We start from the raw sequence: 15843 nt of genomic DNA on the forward strand, positions 1-15843 counted from the left end.
CTCTTCATTATACCATTCAGATGGGACGAATGGGAATTAACGCTTCATGAGAATTTAGATTTGACACTTTAATTCTTCCTACAAGATTTAAAATCAGAATGATTAAAATTGAATGCACAGTTCAGGATATTAAACCGTTAAGTCTTACGTGAGTCACTCTGTATATGTAAAATGATTTATTATTAATATTCTATTATTTTCTATACATGTAAATGAAGATCTATCGCTTTCATATACAATCATTCTCGGCGCAAAATTATAACAAAAGGTACTATATACTGGGTAGGTGTACGAAATATTCATTTCTCGATATACTCTACGACTCTAAGTTTGCAATTGCGGTTGCCCGTGATACGAAACGAATAACGTAGATAGGGTATAAAGTTTCGTTCTACATGAGGGGAGGAAAAAAGTAGTTGAACGTATGACATGGTATGACATTCTAAATCACATTTGATAAACTTGAATTATCTTCTGCTCCAGATCGCGCGCTGTGCAGTTTCTAATTACATTTTGCGACTTGGTTACTACAAACTTACGATTGGAGCCGTGATATTACGCGTGACTTTTTTGACTGCCCAACGCGTGATTCTAAGATTTCGTTATAAATAGTAGTTTAAACAATGAAAATCAAGCTGTCAGTCAACGTCAAGTTTCTCTTATACGAATTAAATTGATAAAAACTTAATGCATAGCAAACGAGAGCATTCCGCGCATCAACCAGAAAAATCACTATTATCAAACAGGGCTTGATCGTACAGTTCCCCCTTGACCAGTCGTCCGCCGAAATAACGACCGTTCAGCGAATCTCTTGCGCGTTCCGCTTCTGAAAATATAAAAATCAATTTGATAATTATGACAGACTGTTAATACATCTGCGATACGTATATATTACAGGGCGTCAGGATCTCTAGATTATTTCATATTCGGAATGTACGATCAATTTGGAACACCCTGTGTACGTATAAGTATATTTTTACCGTTCATTTCGGCGAATTCGACGAATATCTTTACGATGACTTCCGCGTTTTCGTCATCCTCGGACTGTCTCTCCTTATAAATAATAACCCGTACGACCACACCGAACTTGGAGCACTCGTCCTGAATCTCCTCCTGTAGGGTCTCGTCCACATCCTCCGGTGCCACCATATTTCTTAAAATAACGACTCGGGACTCAACTTTACGCATAAGCTTCTGCATGACGAGATGACGCGCGCTCTGGCCCTTGATTGACATATTCTCTTGCTGCTGCAACGTCTGTGGTTCCGTTTCCTCTAAGAGTTTCTTCTGTAATTCTTCCTGTTGTTTCTGATGAGCCGCTTGTTCCTGCGCTCGCCTCATAATATCGGAATTTGCAGTTGTTGTAACTGGTATCTAACGAGCAATTAGATTTTTCATAATTGGCGCGTTGAAGATTCAATATTTTTTTTATTTCGTTGCTTTTTATTCTAACATATTGGTAGGATACTTACAACTGGCGTGCCGACAATTGTAGGCGCGACAACAGCAGGGGGTGGTATAACGACCGGTTGGCCAGGAATCGGTTGGATAATAGCGGGCGGTCGCGTTAAGGTTTGCGGTATGGCTATGCCGGGTGGAGGTATCACTGGCGCTACTGTTGCCACCGTCGGTGGTGCCATTATCGCTGCAGGTGCTATAGTAGGTCGTACTACGCCAGGAAGCGCTGTAACAGAAACAATGGTAAAGATGTAAATGTGTAAAAGTAATCGCTCTTTCACTTGCAACACTTGAATTCGATGTAGATGTAAAAATTACGAACTTTGATTCAGGATTGGTGGTGCGGCAGCCCCAAGTTTAGTGAGACCTAACGCGACCGCGTTACTGGCAACCGCGTCCATCGCTTGAATCTTTGCTGTCGCGGCTGCTGCGGCCACCGCGGCCGCAGTCGGCATCATGCTAGTACCACTGGGTGGTCCCATGAGTGCATTCGGCGGCGTTATGGCTCTCCCTACTCTCAAATACTGGCCACCCAAATCGAACAAGTTCATGGAGGCGATGGCCTCCAGCGCAGCTTGCATTGTCTCATACTCGATAAAGCCGTAACCTTTGTGTCGATGGGGCGAACTTCCTTGTGCAAGTTTGCAATATGTGATCGGCCCGAATGCCTCGAAAACTGACTTGATGTCGTCTTCCGTCAGGTCTTGGTGTATCGACGCGATATAAATGCGATTATAATGTTTGCTCTCCTCGGTGATCTCGTCGATCACAGATTGCGCTTGTGGCATATTGGATGGACGTCCCACGACCTAAGGTAAATGAGATAACGGCTAAGATGTATTCTTTAGCGTTGTGTCTCAACATGCAAAATTATTTAAATAAATAATTTTAATAGTTTTAATTAATTTTTTTAAATAAATATACAACATAGAATATGTGTGATGGGATGTAATTCAATAAAATGAACTCAAAGTAATGTACACATAGTAAAAGTATACTAATGAATTAAGATTTTCGAGCAAACTGCAGTTTAGACGCAGTTCGCTCGAAGATCGTAGGTATTGGACTAAATAAAAATTTGCCGACCTCCGGCGGGATGATAGGATTGCTGGGGGACAGGAAATTCGTTATATAGGTACGTCCTGCTACCTTGATGTTGCGGCCACCGATCATGACACCGTTCATTTGCTCCAAAGCAAGTTGCGCGGCTTCGGGTATCTCGTATTCGACAAAGGCGAAGCCCTTGTGCTTCTGCGTAACGGGATCCCAAGACATATTGATGGACTTGATCGGTCCGAATGGCAAGAAAGCTTGCCTGATTGTATCTTCTTTCAACTCAAAACTGATGCTGCCCACATAAACCCTGTCATACAATTATATGTTATTAATATTGATATTACTTAATGTAATTGTAGTTTCTCGCTAACAATATTCAATTTTATTCGAATTTCCACAAGTGTAAGTCATTTGCATTAGAATTTCAAAAAGCATATTTAATTTATATTAATAGAATATTATATATCTCTAATATTAAAATATTCATTTAATTGTTATAAATTGTGCAAAAACAACGATATTAATAACAGACATTGATTCAAAGATTGTTGCATATATCCATCAACATTTTTTATAAAATTTACAAAGAAACATTGCACATAGAAATAATATTCTATAAAGTTCTTACAAGTGATTAGGAATATAGATTTATTTAATTCACAATCTGATACAAAAATAATATTTAATTTTTTTATTATCATATAGCATAATCTATTTAATAGAAAAAAATAAAATAAAAAAAATTCCTATTTATTATGGCCTAATGTAATAAATTTTTGCTAATATATTATTTTTATGCTTAAAAATTACCCCAATATTATAATACGAGACTATGAGATAAGAAAATCATTACTAACAGGAATTAATATGATGATGCTGTGAAAAGGAACGATGTACATGTATAGGAAGGATAATGACCAACTTATTTGCTCCAGGACGTCTGAGGACAATGGATAACATTAAAAGCTATAGGGAACTAATTTCTGTAATTTGTTAATGTGACTGGAAAACTTATCGATATCCTTTTAGAGTTAAAAATAGAGAAATTATTTATAACTCTGTAATAGTCGCTTCTCTAATTTCATACATTTTACAACTTAATTACTAAAAATATAAAACCAATAGGTGTTTTGTAAAAAAAAAAAAAAAAAAAAAAAAAAAAAAACCAACAACGTTTGAGTATAATTCTCTTGAGCTATAATAGGTCTTGCACACGGAAGTTTCGACGATTGAGACAAAGAACAAACAAACCTGCACATGAGAGCGAGAGCCTGCTGTCTTTGCACCTGATTCCGTTGACTAGCCATTTGCTGCAACACAAAGTACCAAAGGCCTTCTATTGATATCCCTCCCCCATTTACAATACATCTCATTGAGTCAAGTAATCCCTGAAGCTCTTTTACCATTTTTCCAACTTCTTTGCTCGACTTCTTCAGTTATCAATTTAAATTTTATAAATTTTGCCGGAAACACGCATTGACGTTACTCTTAATGCTACAAAAGCATCTAAGCAAATCAGAATTTTAAGAAAATGTACCAATTTCTAATAAAAATAATTATTAATTTATATAATTTGTAAAGTTTATAAAAACTTATTAAAAATTTATATAAGACAAATTTGATGATTTGTATATCGAACGTTTCAGAGCAATTTTAATATTTCTCTCTTTTTATTTGCTGCATTTTTTAATAAATTCGGAGTAGTTTTTGCGCCACTCTCATTTTTCGAAACAGAGAAGACGAAGTAGTCGAACTCAGAAGAATCGTTTAAATCATCTGAAGATTCATGCATTCACGAAAACTTATCCAGCTTCGCATTGTACAGCTCTGCTCCCGCCGACTATACTATCACAAATTATATCTAACCTTTTCTTATGGTAGCAACTCGGGAATATGTTTAGGAGTGTTCGACCATAAGGCGGATTTATCGTTTCTTTCTTGATCTGATGACACTAACCTGCACATTAGCAATAAAACTTGCTGCCGCAGGACCAACTTATTTTTCTGCGGGGAGAAAAAAATAAGCCAATCAGAATTTAATCTTAATGTCCATTTTTTTGAGTATCTGTATAGTAATTGACTCGGCGGGATGAGCTATATATTAAATATTTCAGAATTCTATACGATATTATTCTATATATTGCAATTACATATAATCGGCAAAGGAGCTGAATAGAGAAAACTATTTTATATAAATAAAATATATCATGCAAACACAAAACTTTATATACGTTAAACTTAATCACCGAATTGGCTGATTGCAGCTTATTTTATGGACGAGTAAAGAGCTAATAATACTATATTCAACAAATTTATGAAAGATGGAAAAACTAGTTTTGAAATGTAATATTGCAATAGATAATATTTAATAATTTTATCACAAATTTTGATCACTTTTTCGCAATAAGCAAATTCGGCGATTTTCATGCATATACATCCATTATGCATTCTTATATGTAGACATCGGATTTTTTATACTGATTGTTAGAAGAGAGCAATTAATAACTAAAAGAGAGAGATTTAGGTTACTTATAATATCTAACATACTTGTACTGTAAAATATGTTAGATATTATACAATAAATAACCTAAATTTAGTTATTAATTACTCTTTTCCACCAATCTGCATATAAAAAACCTGTCTACTTATAAGAAATATAAAATATTTTATTTAAAAAAAAAAAAAAATTGTTATGATAGTTGAATTAATAATTATACATTGAACATAATTGTCTATAAAAGTGTAGTTATAATATTATGATGTTAAATATATGAATGGCATAATGGAGCAAAGATTGACAATTAATTGTGAGCAAAGTTGACAATTTTTTTAAAAGTTACCTGTTGTTGATGGGCCAAGGTCTGCTTCATGAGGACCATCTTAATGCTTTGCTCCATCGCATACTTCTTCGCTCTGTTTACAGTGTCTTGTTGCTCGGAAGTAATTTTCGGTAGACCAGCTCCTAATATTCCAGGCAGTGTCAGATATTTGGCGCCAGGTCCTGCAAAATCACGAAGTAGAAAAATGTGTAAGTCAGATATCTGGGGCAATTCAAAGCAATAAAGAATATTTAGTCATATCAGATCTTATCAGCAAAATGTCCATTTGATCTTGGTTGTCAACGCTCAATATTACTTGAATTGGACTGACTTAGATAAATTAATGTCACTATTAACATGATACATCATTTCTCTAAGATAAATTGGATGAAATAAAAAGATTAAAAATAATAATTAAAAAAAAAATATATATATATATATATGTAACATTATACGTACCAGCAACGACTTGGCCGATTTGATTGAGATCATATATGGGGCCTGATAAGAACTCTGATGCATTTCCTATAAAGAAATCATGCATGAGACAGTTGGCATTAAGGATGGATATAGAAGTATTAATGATATTTCAAACATTTCATTTTTAAATAGAATCAGTTACGCCACCAAGTTATTTCTTAATGATTCAATCGATGGATTAAGGATTACTTTCTTTCTCTCGTTAGCAAATTGAGTGGCCATTTATTTCACATTTTTAGAATCCAATTCGGGAAAACTCTTTTTTTCATTATTTAATGTAAAAATAACTGCTGTCTCAGCAATCAGACGTTTGTTTTAACCAATCTTTGGGGAAAACATTTATATATGTACAGATTCGTACACGGAGATGTATAACAGCTGGATGACCTATTTCCCTAGGCTAGTAAAACTTCTATTAGTCGCATTGATGTATGCGGGCGCATTATTCTTATTCGTATTGTGGAATATCTTTCTTAACACGGGAGTACCGTGACGCCATGCCAGAAGCTGCTATGATAAAACCGTCCTCCAAACTGTAAGTTCACAGAAATTAAAACGATCAAGGAATATTACAACTCTTTTAATAAATATGGTTGTACGGTGTGTGTTGATGTGTGCATGTGGATGTATTGTAGAGATATGTATGCAAAATGTATATATGAAAACCATATATTTGTGTGCAAACATCGAAACGAAGAAGTATCTCGTTTGATGCATGCTATTGGAAGAAACAAAGCGTAGATTGTACGAAGACTACAAGATAAGAAATTTTGTCAGAAACGATACGACTTGTAAGAGAAAATAGATGGGCCGAACATTATTCGTATGCATTAAACTTTGATAAAAATTAGTCATTAGCCGAAGAGTGTCTTATTTAAATTTGAGCTTTAAGTACTGTTTGCACAATCAGCCCCAAAAATCAGACTAGTCATAATTAGATTAGGTTTCATAACCAATTTGGTCTGCTAGTCTCTGAAACAGAAATCAGAAACAGAAAAACAGAAGTCAGTTCGACTTTTTCATGAATTAAAAAAGGCTCTTAAAGTTTTGTGCGATCATTCGATTTACAGCTAACCGTGTTCTGGGCTGAGCAATGACGGTTGTGCGCAAATTATCCGAGATTGAGGCGACGCACAAATCTGTAAGCACAAAGCAAAGGAGAATACTCTCAGTGCATTTTCTGCGCCATATTCTTAGTCTTTGCCTTCTCCAACCTACCACTTTTCAACCTAACAAATTTTCACGTAGCAATGGCGAGATCTTTAAATGTGGATACGTGAATTTCTTTTTCTTTTCCACGATTAACATCCAGAATGCGATTACTCAACGGTTCAACGTCACGTAATACTAAATCGCATTTGCGGTCAATTTCTTTTTTTCACTCGCATCGCCTACATACACACTCGAACATCGTTATAACATGTCTCGCGAATTAGCGCGTATATACTGCTTAGCGATGGCAGAATAAAATGTGAAGACGAAGGCGTAACGGGAGCGGATATCACGTTCTCATCAGGTCATATTTGAAAGGGATTCAATTAGAATCTCTAAGCCACATCCATGGCTATATCGACGTCCAAGTGTTGGGACTTATCGACATTATCACCTAATGCAAATATAATATAAATGCATGTTCGATAGATATATGACAAATTTAATATATACACCCTTCGCCATTGCCACTCCCGATTACGAGCCTCTAGATACTTTGATATTTGCAGGTAGAGGTATCACTCTTTTGACAGTAATATCTCCACGAGATAATCATATACATAAAAAAATGTCTCTTAATCGTTATTATGCCGTACATATTGATAAAGATAAGATTTTACATATTATTGTTCGCAACGGTGGAATTAAAGTGGCGCCTATCCTCCGAAAGAGGCTCATAATCAGGAACAGAGAAACTCTAAGCCCTAAAATGCTGACCTATCTAAAGTATGCATCGTACTCGGCAATAGATACGGTATCAGTGGGAGTTTGTTAAACTCTGATTTGTTCTGTTCAACGAATGTAGTCTTTCATTGTTTGGCGCACGTTCATGATCACAGCTCAGTCGTAGGCCACGGATTCTGTACTGTCTCTCCGCTGTAACATCTCAGAACAGAAGGACAACCATACATTAGTGTGATTTAGGCGCCATACAGTCATCATCTATTTACCCTAGCCTACCGAAAATTTTATGCTCAAAACTGCTTCTGAATAGACGCATTCTGCAGTTTTATAGAGTATGGCATTTTTTTAAAGAGAAAACTAGCACCTGAGTGTCCTAAGTAGCTATTGTACGCATTTCCACGTCATGTTCTCGTTCTTAATACACATATTACACTTGCTGTCGTTTCTCTGTCTCATTGCGTTTCCCACTAACAAAGTTATGTATATAATATCGTAGTTATCACAGGCATTAACGGCTATCTGGCTGCATTAGCAATTTACCTTCCACTTTGGCCTTCTTCGCCGGTGGCTCCGCGCTGTTTTGTGACGTTGGTGCCTGCAAACAAAAACAAGCGTGGTGTAACATAAAGTAAGATCGACAATCGACAATTTTATCTCTATTATAAATTCCGTTGTATTATAAATGTTTGCCATATGCTAACAATTTGTCAGTGGATTTGAACGGAATACCATGACAGATTAGTGTCATCCAAGTCCACATTGAGCTCGCATTCTATCAGAAAGCAGATTGCAGATTGCCAGCAGAAACCAAACAGAATTTTATAACCATTTAAATAAAAAGTATCATTTACATAAAATCACAAAATAGCAGATTCTGTTAATTTAATAATCTACCATCCCATGGTCTGCCGAGAGATTCTATTTCTATTAACATTCTTACATAAAATCTGCAAAATCTATTTTTGACATATTCGTCTGGGTAGCAAGCAGTGTTGGCGACACGCTGGCAGTTCACCAGCAGATTTGAACAGAACATTTCAGTAAATCGACATCAATTACATCCGCTTTGAACCTGTGTTCTCCACTCGACGTAATCTAACAACAAAAACCAAATAGAATCCGAACACACATAATAGAAGGAAATGAAATAAAACGTGTCATTTAAATGATCGCAATAGATTCTGCTTAGGTTTCGCATTCAATCTACCTATCCTATTCCACCAGCAGATTATCCTCTACATTTTCATGGACATTCTGCCAATGGAAATTTACAGCGGACGACATTGCTAGATTTGTTCTCGGTAGATTTGGTTATCTGGACGCATTTCTCTCTCGGCCTGGCGCCGTGCCGTCCGACGTCGCGCGAGAAAAGTCGGACGCGACGCGGCCGACGATCGGCAAGCCGCGTCGGCGAAAGTCGGAGTACGATCGCCATTACGCTGCCGAAGGGTTAGCCGCGGTCGTCGCTCGCTGCGTTCCCCGTGGGCGTTCCTCGCGCGGAAGGAAGGGACTCGCTCACCATAGCCATTGTTCCATTCATCGTTCCTCGTGAGCCGTTTCGGGGACGGAAGAGGACCTCGGGATCTGCCGTAAATTCCTGACGAAACCCGCGAAACGCGCGACGAGTCACTTCGCGGGACGATGCGCCTCTTCTTTGCGGAAGTACCGCGCGCCGGAAGTGCACGTTGAGTTGAGCGCCTGTCGGACGGCACCGCGGAATATCGCGGTAGAATTATTTACATTTGCGTATTTTTGTTTATTTATTCGCTCGTTCGCACCGCGCGAAAAAATGAGACTTGAGGGCAGCTGAAGGGAAAGAGAAACGAGAGAGCGTCCCGCGGGCGTGAGGTGGAGGTGAGCGATTTGACTCGAGCGGTGCGCGATCCGTGACAGCCTTCGCCTTCACGGCGGTCGTCGATCGTCGATTCGCGCTCATGGTTAAGCCCGTGTCACACTACCGTATCGCGGACACGGATCGGATTGGGATTACGGATCGCGGATCGGATGTCAGCCAATCACAGATGAGCTGCTCGTCTATAATTGGCTAGATTACGATCCGCGATCCGCAATCTCAATCCGATCCGCGTCCGCGATACGTAGTGTGACACGGGCTTTAGGATTCGAATGGCTCGTGCTCGTGGTGGGTCGCTCATTTTTTTTTCGCCCGGTTCGCTTTTCGCTTCTCGCACACGCTCGGGATGATCGACGACGAGGTTATGGCGGACGAGGGCTTCTTCATCAAAGTGGTGAACGACGAGAAGGTGAGGCGCGACTCCCGGATTACATCCGCATGCCATTCGATTCACCATGAAGCCCTCCTCTTTGTTCCCCAAGAAACTCCCATGGATGATTAATTTACGTGTTCGCCTTTGCGAAGGGCAAAGGGCTGTTCTCCAATCGCGCGTTTAAAGAGGGGGACGTGATACTCGAGGAGCGGCCTGTGGCCTGCTGTCAGTTCCTGTGGAACTCGGAGTTTGGATACCTGGCGTGCGACCACTGCCTAAGGCCGCTGGAAACGGCGGAGGAGAACGTCCGCAGGCTGACGGGCAATTCGAGCTTCGTTGTGCCGCACAAGGAGTGCTGCGAGATAAACAAGAGCTTGATAACCGAGTGCCCCCTGTGCGGAGTCAAGTATTGTAGCACAGAGTGCCAGAATGAAGCTTTTCAGAGGTAATTACAAGTCAAACTTTTACACGTTTGCTGCAGCTTTCAATCCCATGTGTGTCGTATTAACATGTTTGTCGATTCTTCTTCTTCTTTCAGGTATCACAGTACGTTGTGCCTGCAAGGGAGAGTCAAGGACGAGAGCCATCCTCTCAATCAGTTGTGCGAAACGTGGAAACAAATGCACTATCCACCTGAAAATGCGTCAATCATGTTGCTAGCAAGGATGGTCGCTGTAGTTAATCAAGCGAACGACAAGGAGGAGGCTCTAGCAATGTTTTCACAGTTTTGTCATCGTACCGTCTCCAACGACACGCACGAAATTGTACACTATCTGTTGGGGGAGAAGTTTGTGGGCCAAATCGACATCCTTCAGCAAATGATGAAGGAGGCTCTCAATACCGAATACACCACACATGTATGTAATACATATTATTGTTACATATGTATTGTTACATTAATATTAATTGAAATTGTCACTTTCAGTGGTTCACGCCGGACGGTTTTAGAAGTCTGTTAGCTTTAGTAGGAACAAACGGACAAGGAATTGGTACCAGTTCGTTCAGCCGCTGGGTAAAGAACGTTTCCGCTTTAGAATTGCCCAAAGACAAGAGGATTTACATTGACAAGTTGATAGAGAGAATTTATGACGCCATGGACGAAGGTAGTTCTATCTATATTCTTATAATTTATTTCTCTCCAGATGCCGCACTTAATAAAATATTTTTGTAACTTCTAAAAATTTATTTCGCAGCGGTAGGTCCGTTTTTAAATAATGAAGGGTCTGGACTGTACGTTCTACAGTCGTCGGTGAATCATAGCTGTGTACCAAATGCAGTCGTTGAGTTCCCTTATTCGAACAATACTTTAGTATTAAAAGCAATACGAGATATAAAAGTTGGCGAGGAAATCTGTACGAGTTACCTCGACGAGTGCCAGCTCGAAAGGAGTAGACATTCCAGGCAGCAGGCATTGAGTTCCATGTATTTGTTCGTTTGTCACTGTGACAAATGCAAAGCGCAAGCGAACGATCCTGACGTGACGTCTGACGAGGAGGAATCCGATGAAGACTGATGAGGGCCGAGCCGAAGGTGCACAGGAATAACGATACAATTTTCATAATAAACAAGATACGAGATATATGTATATCGAACAATATCTAACCCCCTTAATGAACAATTATCTCTAACGGATATCCTGTTACGCTTCAGTCGACTATCATACATACGGTACACACCAAGTGAGCTTCATGTAAATCAATAAAGTAGCATGTAGGATGAACGTATCATTACACTTGAATAAACTTTTAACAAACGTACTTTATTATTGATGTAACAGAGGCTTTTAATGGCACACATTTTTATGTAACAACAAAATTATATAATAAATTTAATACAGTGTTCTGCACTCTGTGTGTGTGTTTTCATCTTCACTAGTTTCAACTCGAAGGGCTGACTTTTTAATCATTAATTTTTCTCGCTGCTCTTTTATTACAACAATGTACTTTACTCAAATTTAAATATTAGTTACATTATGTCAGAATATGTACAATTTTAGTCTATATAATCTTATTATTTTGTACACGATTGTTGATTATATTAATTTTGCAGCTTTACACATCGTTACTATTTAGCAAATTAATATCCAACACTTTTTTTTTACAGCTGATATAAACAATATGCAAGAACTGCGTGCATGAAATACTTAATTTTGTTACCATAAGAAATTCATCTTTTCGACCGGTTTTGCCGGTCAGTCCGAAGTGTTAATTCGTTTTTTCCTACTGTCATGAGATTAGATACATAATCGGGCAAAGGCAGCGTAAACGCACGTTTTTCAACTAAAGCAATTAAAAACCTAGCTATATTGCGACTACGAAATTCCCAGCTGAAACAGAAACAAATTTCAAATGAGAACGTACGATATTATCTCGGTAGATGTAAAAAAAAAATCTTACCTCATACGTATACCGTTATCAGGTAACTTCGAAGCTACAGTGTCATGTTTTATAGATTCCTCTGGCCCTTTTATAACGAGCATCTCTAGAGTCGGAGGGTCATTGCCAAAACATCGCTCTGCATACTTTTTTCGTTGCTTGTTCTGTGTATAATCCACACCGTTATTACTGTAACGAGACTTACACGTTATACAATGTATAAAATTTATCACATAGTGCGTTCAATCCAATTGCAAAATAATCTCAAAGTACGTATAGAGTGTAAAATGTGTATAATTGTAATTTGTCTGTAAGACAAATAGGGAAAGATTTTCTAAGTATTACCTGACGGCAGAATTGGACGGTTGGTAAACTGGTGGTTGACTAATGTCTTCGGCACGTAAAGCGCCCTGTTGCTTAATCCATAACAATTTTATTAAAGATCTGAGATCCTTGCCCATTAGCTTGATCCTTTTGCTGTTATTGTAACCCAGGTTGACAGCCATCACTTTTACATAGTCGATTGGTACATTCTTCTTTGAGCAGAAAAAATACTTGTGTCCCAAGAACAAGGCAAAAAAGATTGGCATGGTGGGTCGTCCCTGTTTCTTCCTCTTCTTCTCTTCCTCTTTGACGTATATAAATATGATATTGTTATACATTACGGCCCTCACATCCGTGTCCAAATTGTTCGAACGAAAGTCCTCTTTGATGTTTTCTTGTATCTCCTGTATCTCAACACACTTCGATGCCTCATTCAAACCCGTCATTTCATATCCGTACCATACTTTTTTCTTATCGTGTCTGCTTACATCTGAAAAATTGTTTCGCAGGTTGAATATTTACCATAGATCGTGTGTCAGGCTTAGATATTTGAATTTAATCTTTATTGGAAAATTATATGTATTTGTTTCACCAATAATTAATAAACGAGAAAGACTGTATTTTTATATTTGACAACGTTTGGCTAATGTCGTGACAATTCGATCATTGGTTTTGATTTCAGATTAATCGTCGAGACTTCAATTTAAAAAGACCAAAACCCATGGTCGAAAAAGTCTTGACGATTAATCTGAAACCAAAACCAAATGATCGAATTGTCACGACATTAGCCAAACGTTGTCGAATATAAAAACAGAGTCTTTCTCGTTAATCTTTATCGTTGTCTTACCTATCACTTTTAGCGTTGCCAGCCTGTCGCGCAAGTCTTTCTCTCTTAAATTTGCATTCTGTAAATAAATGAGTCACAAGAACGACATATTATAACATATATATTGTAAAGGAGTAAATATTTTAGGTAAAAATCATATAGAGCGACCCTTACATCAAGAACTTGCTCGATAACGCACACCACGTTGGACACAGTGAAATTCTTGTGATTCTTAATCAGCTTAGACCTGACGCGCGTCCAGGAGATCTCTGGGAAAACGGGCATCACGGCGCCTTCCAGTTCCTCGAACTTGAACCTCTTTATCACGTACGCTAATTGACGTTTGATTAGCAACGTTGACGCTGTGACATTTCAAACGAAACGATTATCGCAATATCGGCGACATAACCTCCGAGTACCTCGGAGCGGCCGAAACTTTCGGCCCGCGCGTGTACTTACACATGATCGTTGCCGCAAACAGCGTCCATATAGAATTGTCGTGAATATTGTACAACAACTTTTATGTCAACAAAACCGACATCTCTCGGCCTCGGCGCACCACAGCGCACACGCCCGGCGCGTGACAAATCGTACCGTATACTTACCGTAAGTACCCGCCAAATTTACCTACCAGTCGCCGTCGTCGCCGTCCGCCGAACGGCCGGCAATCGCTCGTCTTCTCTCGGTAGTTTTCGGAACACGCTCGACGCGCGCCCAACAGAAGTCTGTCGTCTACAAAAGCGAGAAACGCGTAATAATTTTCGCAGAAATTGCTTTTACTTCGCTGACGTTTGATAAAAGCCTCTCGTGTATCTTACAACGCTAAAACCTACTTTACACGCACACATCCTTTCGTATTTAACCAAACAGTCAAACTAATTTAAACGCATGCGCAATCGCACATTATAACAAATAGAAAAATCTGATTTTTGAATCAGCGATTGATTGAGCTAACTGATCATGATTTTAGTAAAATAATATTTTCTCCAACAAAACTAAACAATGGGACATGTAATATTTCTAAATTAGAAGCGCATATACTTTCTTGCTGAATATGCTTATCCTTTTTAGATATTTATTAAAGATTTTCGATATAATCTCTCTCTCTCATCTTTCAAATCTTTATAGGTTTTATAAAAATAATATACCTGATTATTGTTTTGATTTACATATTGTCGCCCTTTCTCTTAGGGGCGGAGAATGGGTGCGTTCAGCCGATACTCCGCTAGCCTAGCAATCGTGAGCAGTCGCTCGTTTTCTCTCCTTTGACCCAATGGATTAAAAGGAGAGGAAACGAGCGAAAACGAGCGACTGCTCAGTGCTCACGATTGCTAGGCTAGCGGAGTATCGGCTGAACGCACCCAATGATTCGATGCCGGATGCTGAACATGTGGCAAATCACTGAATAGTTGAGCAGGGTGGCAGTGTCGTCTTGTGGTGTGGTAAAGCGCCAGACTCGTAATTCCGGAAGAACCGGGTTCGAGTCCATCTGATTACAGGAATTTTTATATTCCAAACTGCACCCTCCGCACGAGTGGGGCTCGTGCGAAGAAAACTGGGCTATCTTTCGGAGGAGACATTAAATTTGAAATTGGTTGTCAAGCTTTGGGGAGCTTGGGACTTGTGGGAAACTGCTTTTATTTGATATTTTTGTAAGATTTTAATGTCGCGCCGTGCCTGAATAGGCTGTAAGTATATGATTGGTCGCTTGAGTTACTGGTATGCGCCGTAGCGCTCTGCGCAGGAAGAGAAGCATCCGGATTGGCGGAGAATGATGAAGAAGAGTTAGTCGTTGCACAGATTAGTATATTATGTTCTGTGTTGCACAGACGTCGGACCGAGTAGGCGTCTCACTGCATCTCACGTGGAATAAATTATCCTTTCCACAAATATAAAAATTTATTGTCTCTCACCCTTCTCCTATCCATTCCTGACACCTACCCGTGAAACCAATTCGCGGTCAGTGCCGTTTGAAATATCGGTAAGTAATTCTTTTTGATTCTAAAAAGCCAAATTACAGTCGTAAATTTAAATATTTATATAAAAGTATGATTTAATTACACACATACATATTCTACGTTGTTAAGTTATACTCTAATAAATATTTAATCATCATATAATAAACATTTTCTCGATAACTATATTTTATTTATTAATTGAAAAGATAAAAAAGTTTGCTTGTTGTAACTTTCCATTGTACAACTTAAAGTAGGTACTATAACGGAATGATCATCAGGATCTCTCTGTGTGTGAGTGCCCGAATGATTATAAAAAAGGCTGCGTTCGATTTGGGCGCTCACGCGCTGTAAGCATCGCTCTATCTTCGTTTGATATTCGATGTGCAACGAAGATAGAATGATTTTTCTTCGCGTAAACGGGATTTT

At 38.7% G+C, this 15843-nt stretch overlaps 3 protein-coding genes across 15 annotated transcripts; 1 reads left to right on the top strand and 2 right to left on the bottom strand.

Annotated features, from left to right (window-relative positions):
• Window positions 1–161: 161 nt before the first annotated feature.
• Window positions 162–9387, bottom strand: Hfp (Poly(U)-binding-splicing factor hfp). Of its 13 annotated transcripts, none has more exons than XM_077418349.1 (12): window positions 9229–9369; window positions 8250–8304; window positions 7765–7910; window positions 6889–6952; window positions 5793–6346; window positions 5355–5515; window positions 3766–3824; window positions 2608–2821; window positions 1781–2267; window positions 1473–1684; window positions 981–1374; window positions 162–826 (listed from the first exon to the last, which is right to left on the bottom strand). In XM_077418349.1, the coding sequence occupies exons 5-12, from the start codon at window positions 5875–5877 to the stop codon at window positions 717–719; spliced, it is 1722 nt and encodes a 573-aa protein (XP_077274475.1). In that variant the 5' UTR covers window positions 5878–6346; window positions 6889–6952; window positions 7765–7910; window positions 8250–8304; window positions 9229–9369; the 3' UTR covers window positions 162–716. The 13 variants fall into 13 exon arrangements, with proteins under 13 accessions (XP_077274475.1, XP_077274465.1, XP_077274492.1 ...); XM_077418339.1 differs by having other exon boundaries at window positions 7743–7910; XM_077418366.1 differs by lacking the exon at window positions 6889–6952.
• Window positions 9388–9629: 242 nt separating this feature from the next.
• Window positions 9630–11780, top strand: Smyd5 (SET and MYND domain containing, class 5). The gene is made up of 5 exons (XM_077418429.1): window positions 9630–9970; window positions 10087–10379; window positions 10473–10791; window positions 10860–11037; window positions 11128–11780. The coding sequence occupies exons 1-5, from the start codon at window positions 9908–9910 to the stop codon at window positions 11445–11447; spliced, it is 1173 nt and encodes a 390-aa protein (XP_077274555.1). The 5' UTR covers window positions 9630–9907; the 3' UTR covers window positions 11448–11780.
• On the bottom strand, window positions 11673–14214 carry LOC143904113 (uncharacterized). The gene is made up of 6 exons (XM_077418441.1): window positions 13919–14214; window positions 13634–13821; window positions 13481–13538; window positions 12655–13123; window positions 12331–12498; window positions 11673–12260 (listed from the first exon to the last, which is right to left on the bottom strand). Exons 1-6 carry the CDS (start codon window positions 13920–13922, stop codon window positions 12101–12103), a joined length of 1047 nt encoding a protein of 348 aa, XP_077274567.1. The 5' UTR covers window positions 13923–14214; the 3' UTR covers window positions 11673–12100.
• Between the last annotated feature and the right edge of the window lie 1629 nt (window positions 14215–15843).

This window comes from Temnothorax americanus, unplaced genomic scaffold (genome assembly GCF_048541705.1).
Source record: "Temnothorax americanus isolate GAGA-0224 unplaced genomic scaffold, ASM4854170v1 Scaffold106, whole genome shotgun sequence".
In the NCBI taxonomy this organism is placed as follows: Eukaryota; Metazoa; Arthropoda; class Insecta; order Hymenoptera; family Formicidae; genus Temnothorax; species Temnothorax americanus.

What these genes read in the sequence shown, in the direction of transcription:
- Hfp (XM_077418417.1), bottom strand. Translation starts at nt 9,249, where the DNA reads ATGAATGGAACAATGGCTATG. An exon ending in TGAATGGAACAATGGCTATG is followed by an intron (nt 8,305 to 9,228) that starts GTGAGCGAGTCC and finishes TTTTGTTTGCAG; the next exon opens with GCACCAACGTCACAAAACAG. An exon ending in CAATTGTCGGCACGCCAGTT is followed by an intron (nt 1,375 to 1,472) that starts GTAAGTATCCTA and finishes ATTGCTCGTTAG; the next exon opens with ATACCAGTTACAACAACTGC.
- Smyd5 (XM_077418429.1), top strand. Translation starts at nt 9,908, where the DNA reads ATGATCGACGACGAGGTTATGGCGGACGAGGGCTTCTTCATCAAAGTG. An exon ending in AAGTGGTGAACGACGAGAAG is followed by an intron (nt 9,971 to 10,086) that starts GTGAGGCGCGAC and finishes GCCTTTGCGAAG; the next exon opens with GGCAAAGGGCTGTTCTCCAA. An exon ending in CAGAATGAAGCTTTTCAGAG is followed by an intron (nt 10,380 to 10,472) that starts GTAATTACAAGT and finishes TTCTTCTTTCAG; the next exon opens with GTATCACAGTACGTTGTGCC.
- LOC143904113 (XM_077418441.1), bottom strand. An exon ending in CCGTCCAATTCTGCCGTCAG is followed by an intron (nt 12,499 to 12,654) that starts GTAATACTTAGA and finishes GTCTCGTTACAG; the next exon opens with TAATAACGGTGTGGATTATA. An exon ending in GATAACGGTATACGTATGAG is followed by an intron (nt 12,261 to 12,330) that starts GTAAGATTTTTT and finishes TTTCTGTTTCAG; the next exon opens with CTGGGAATTTCGTAGTCGCA.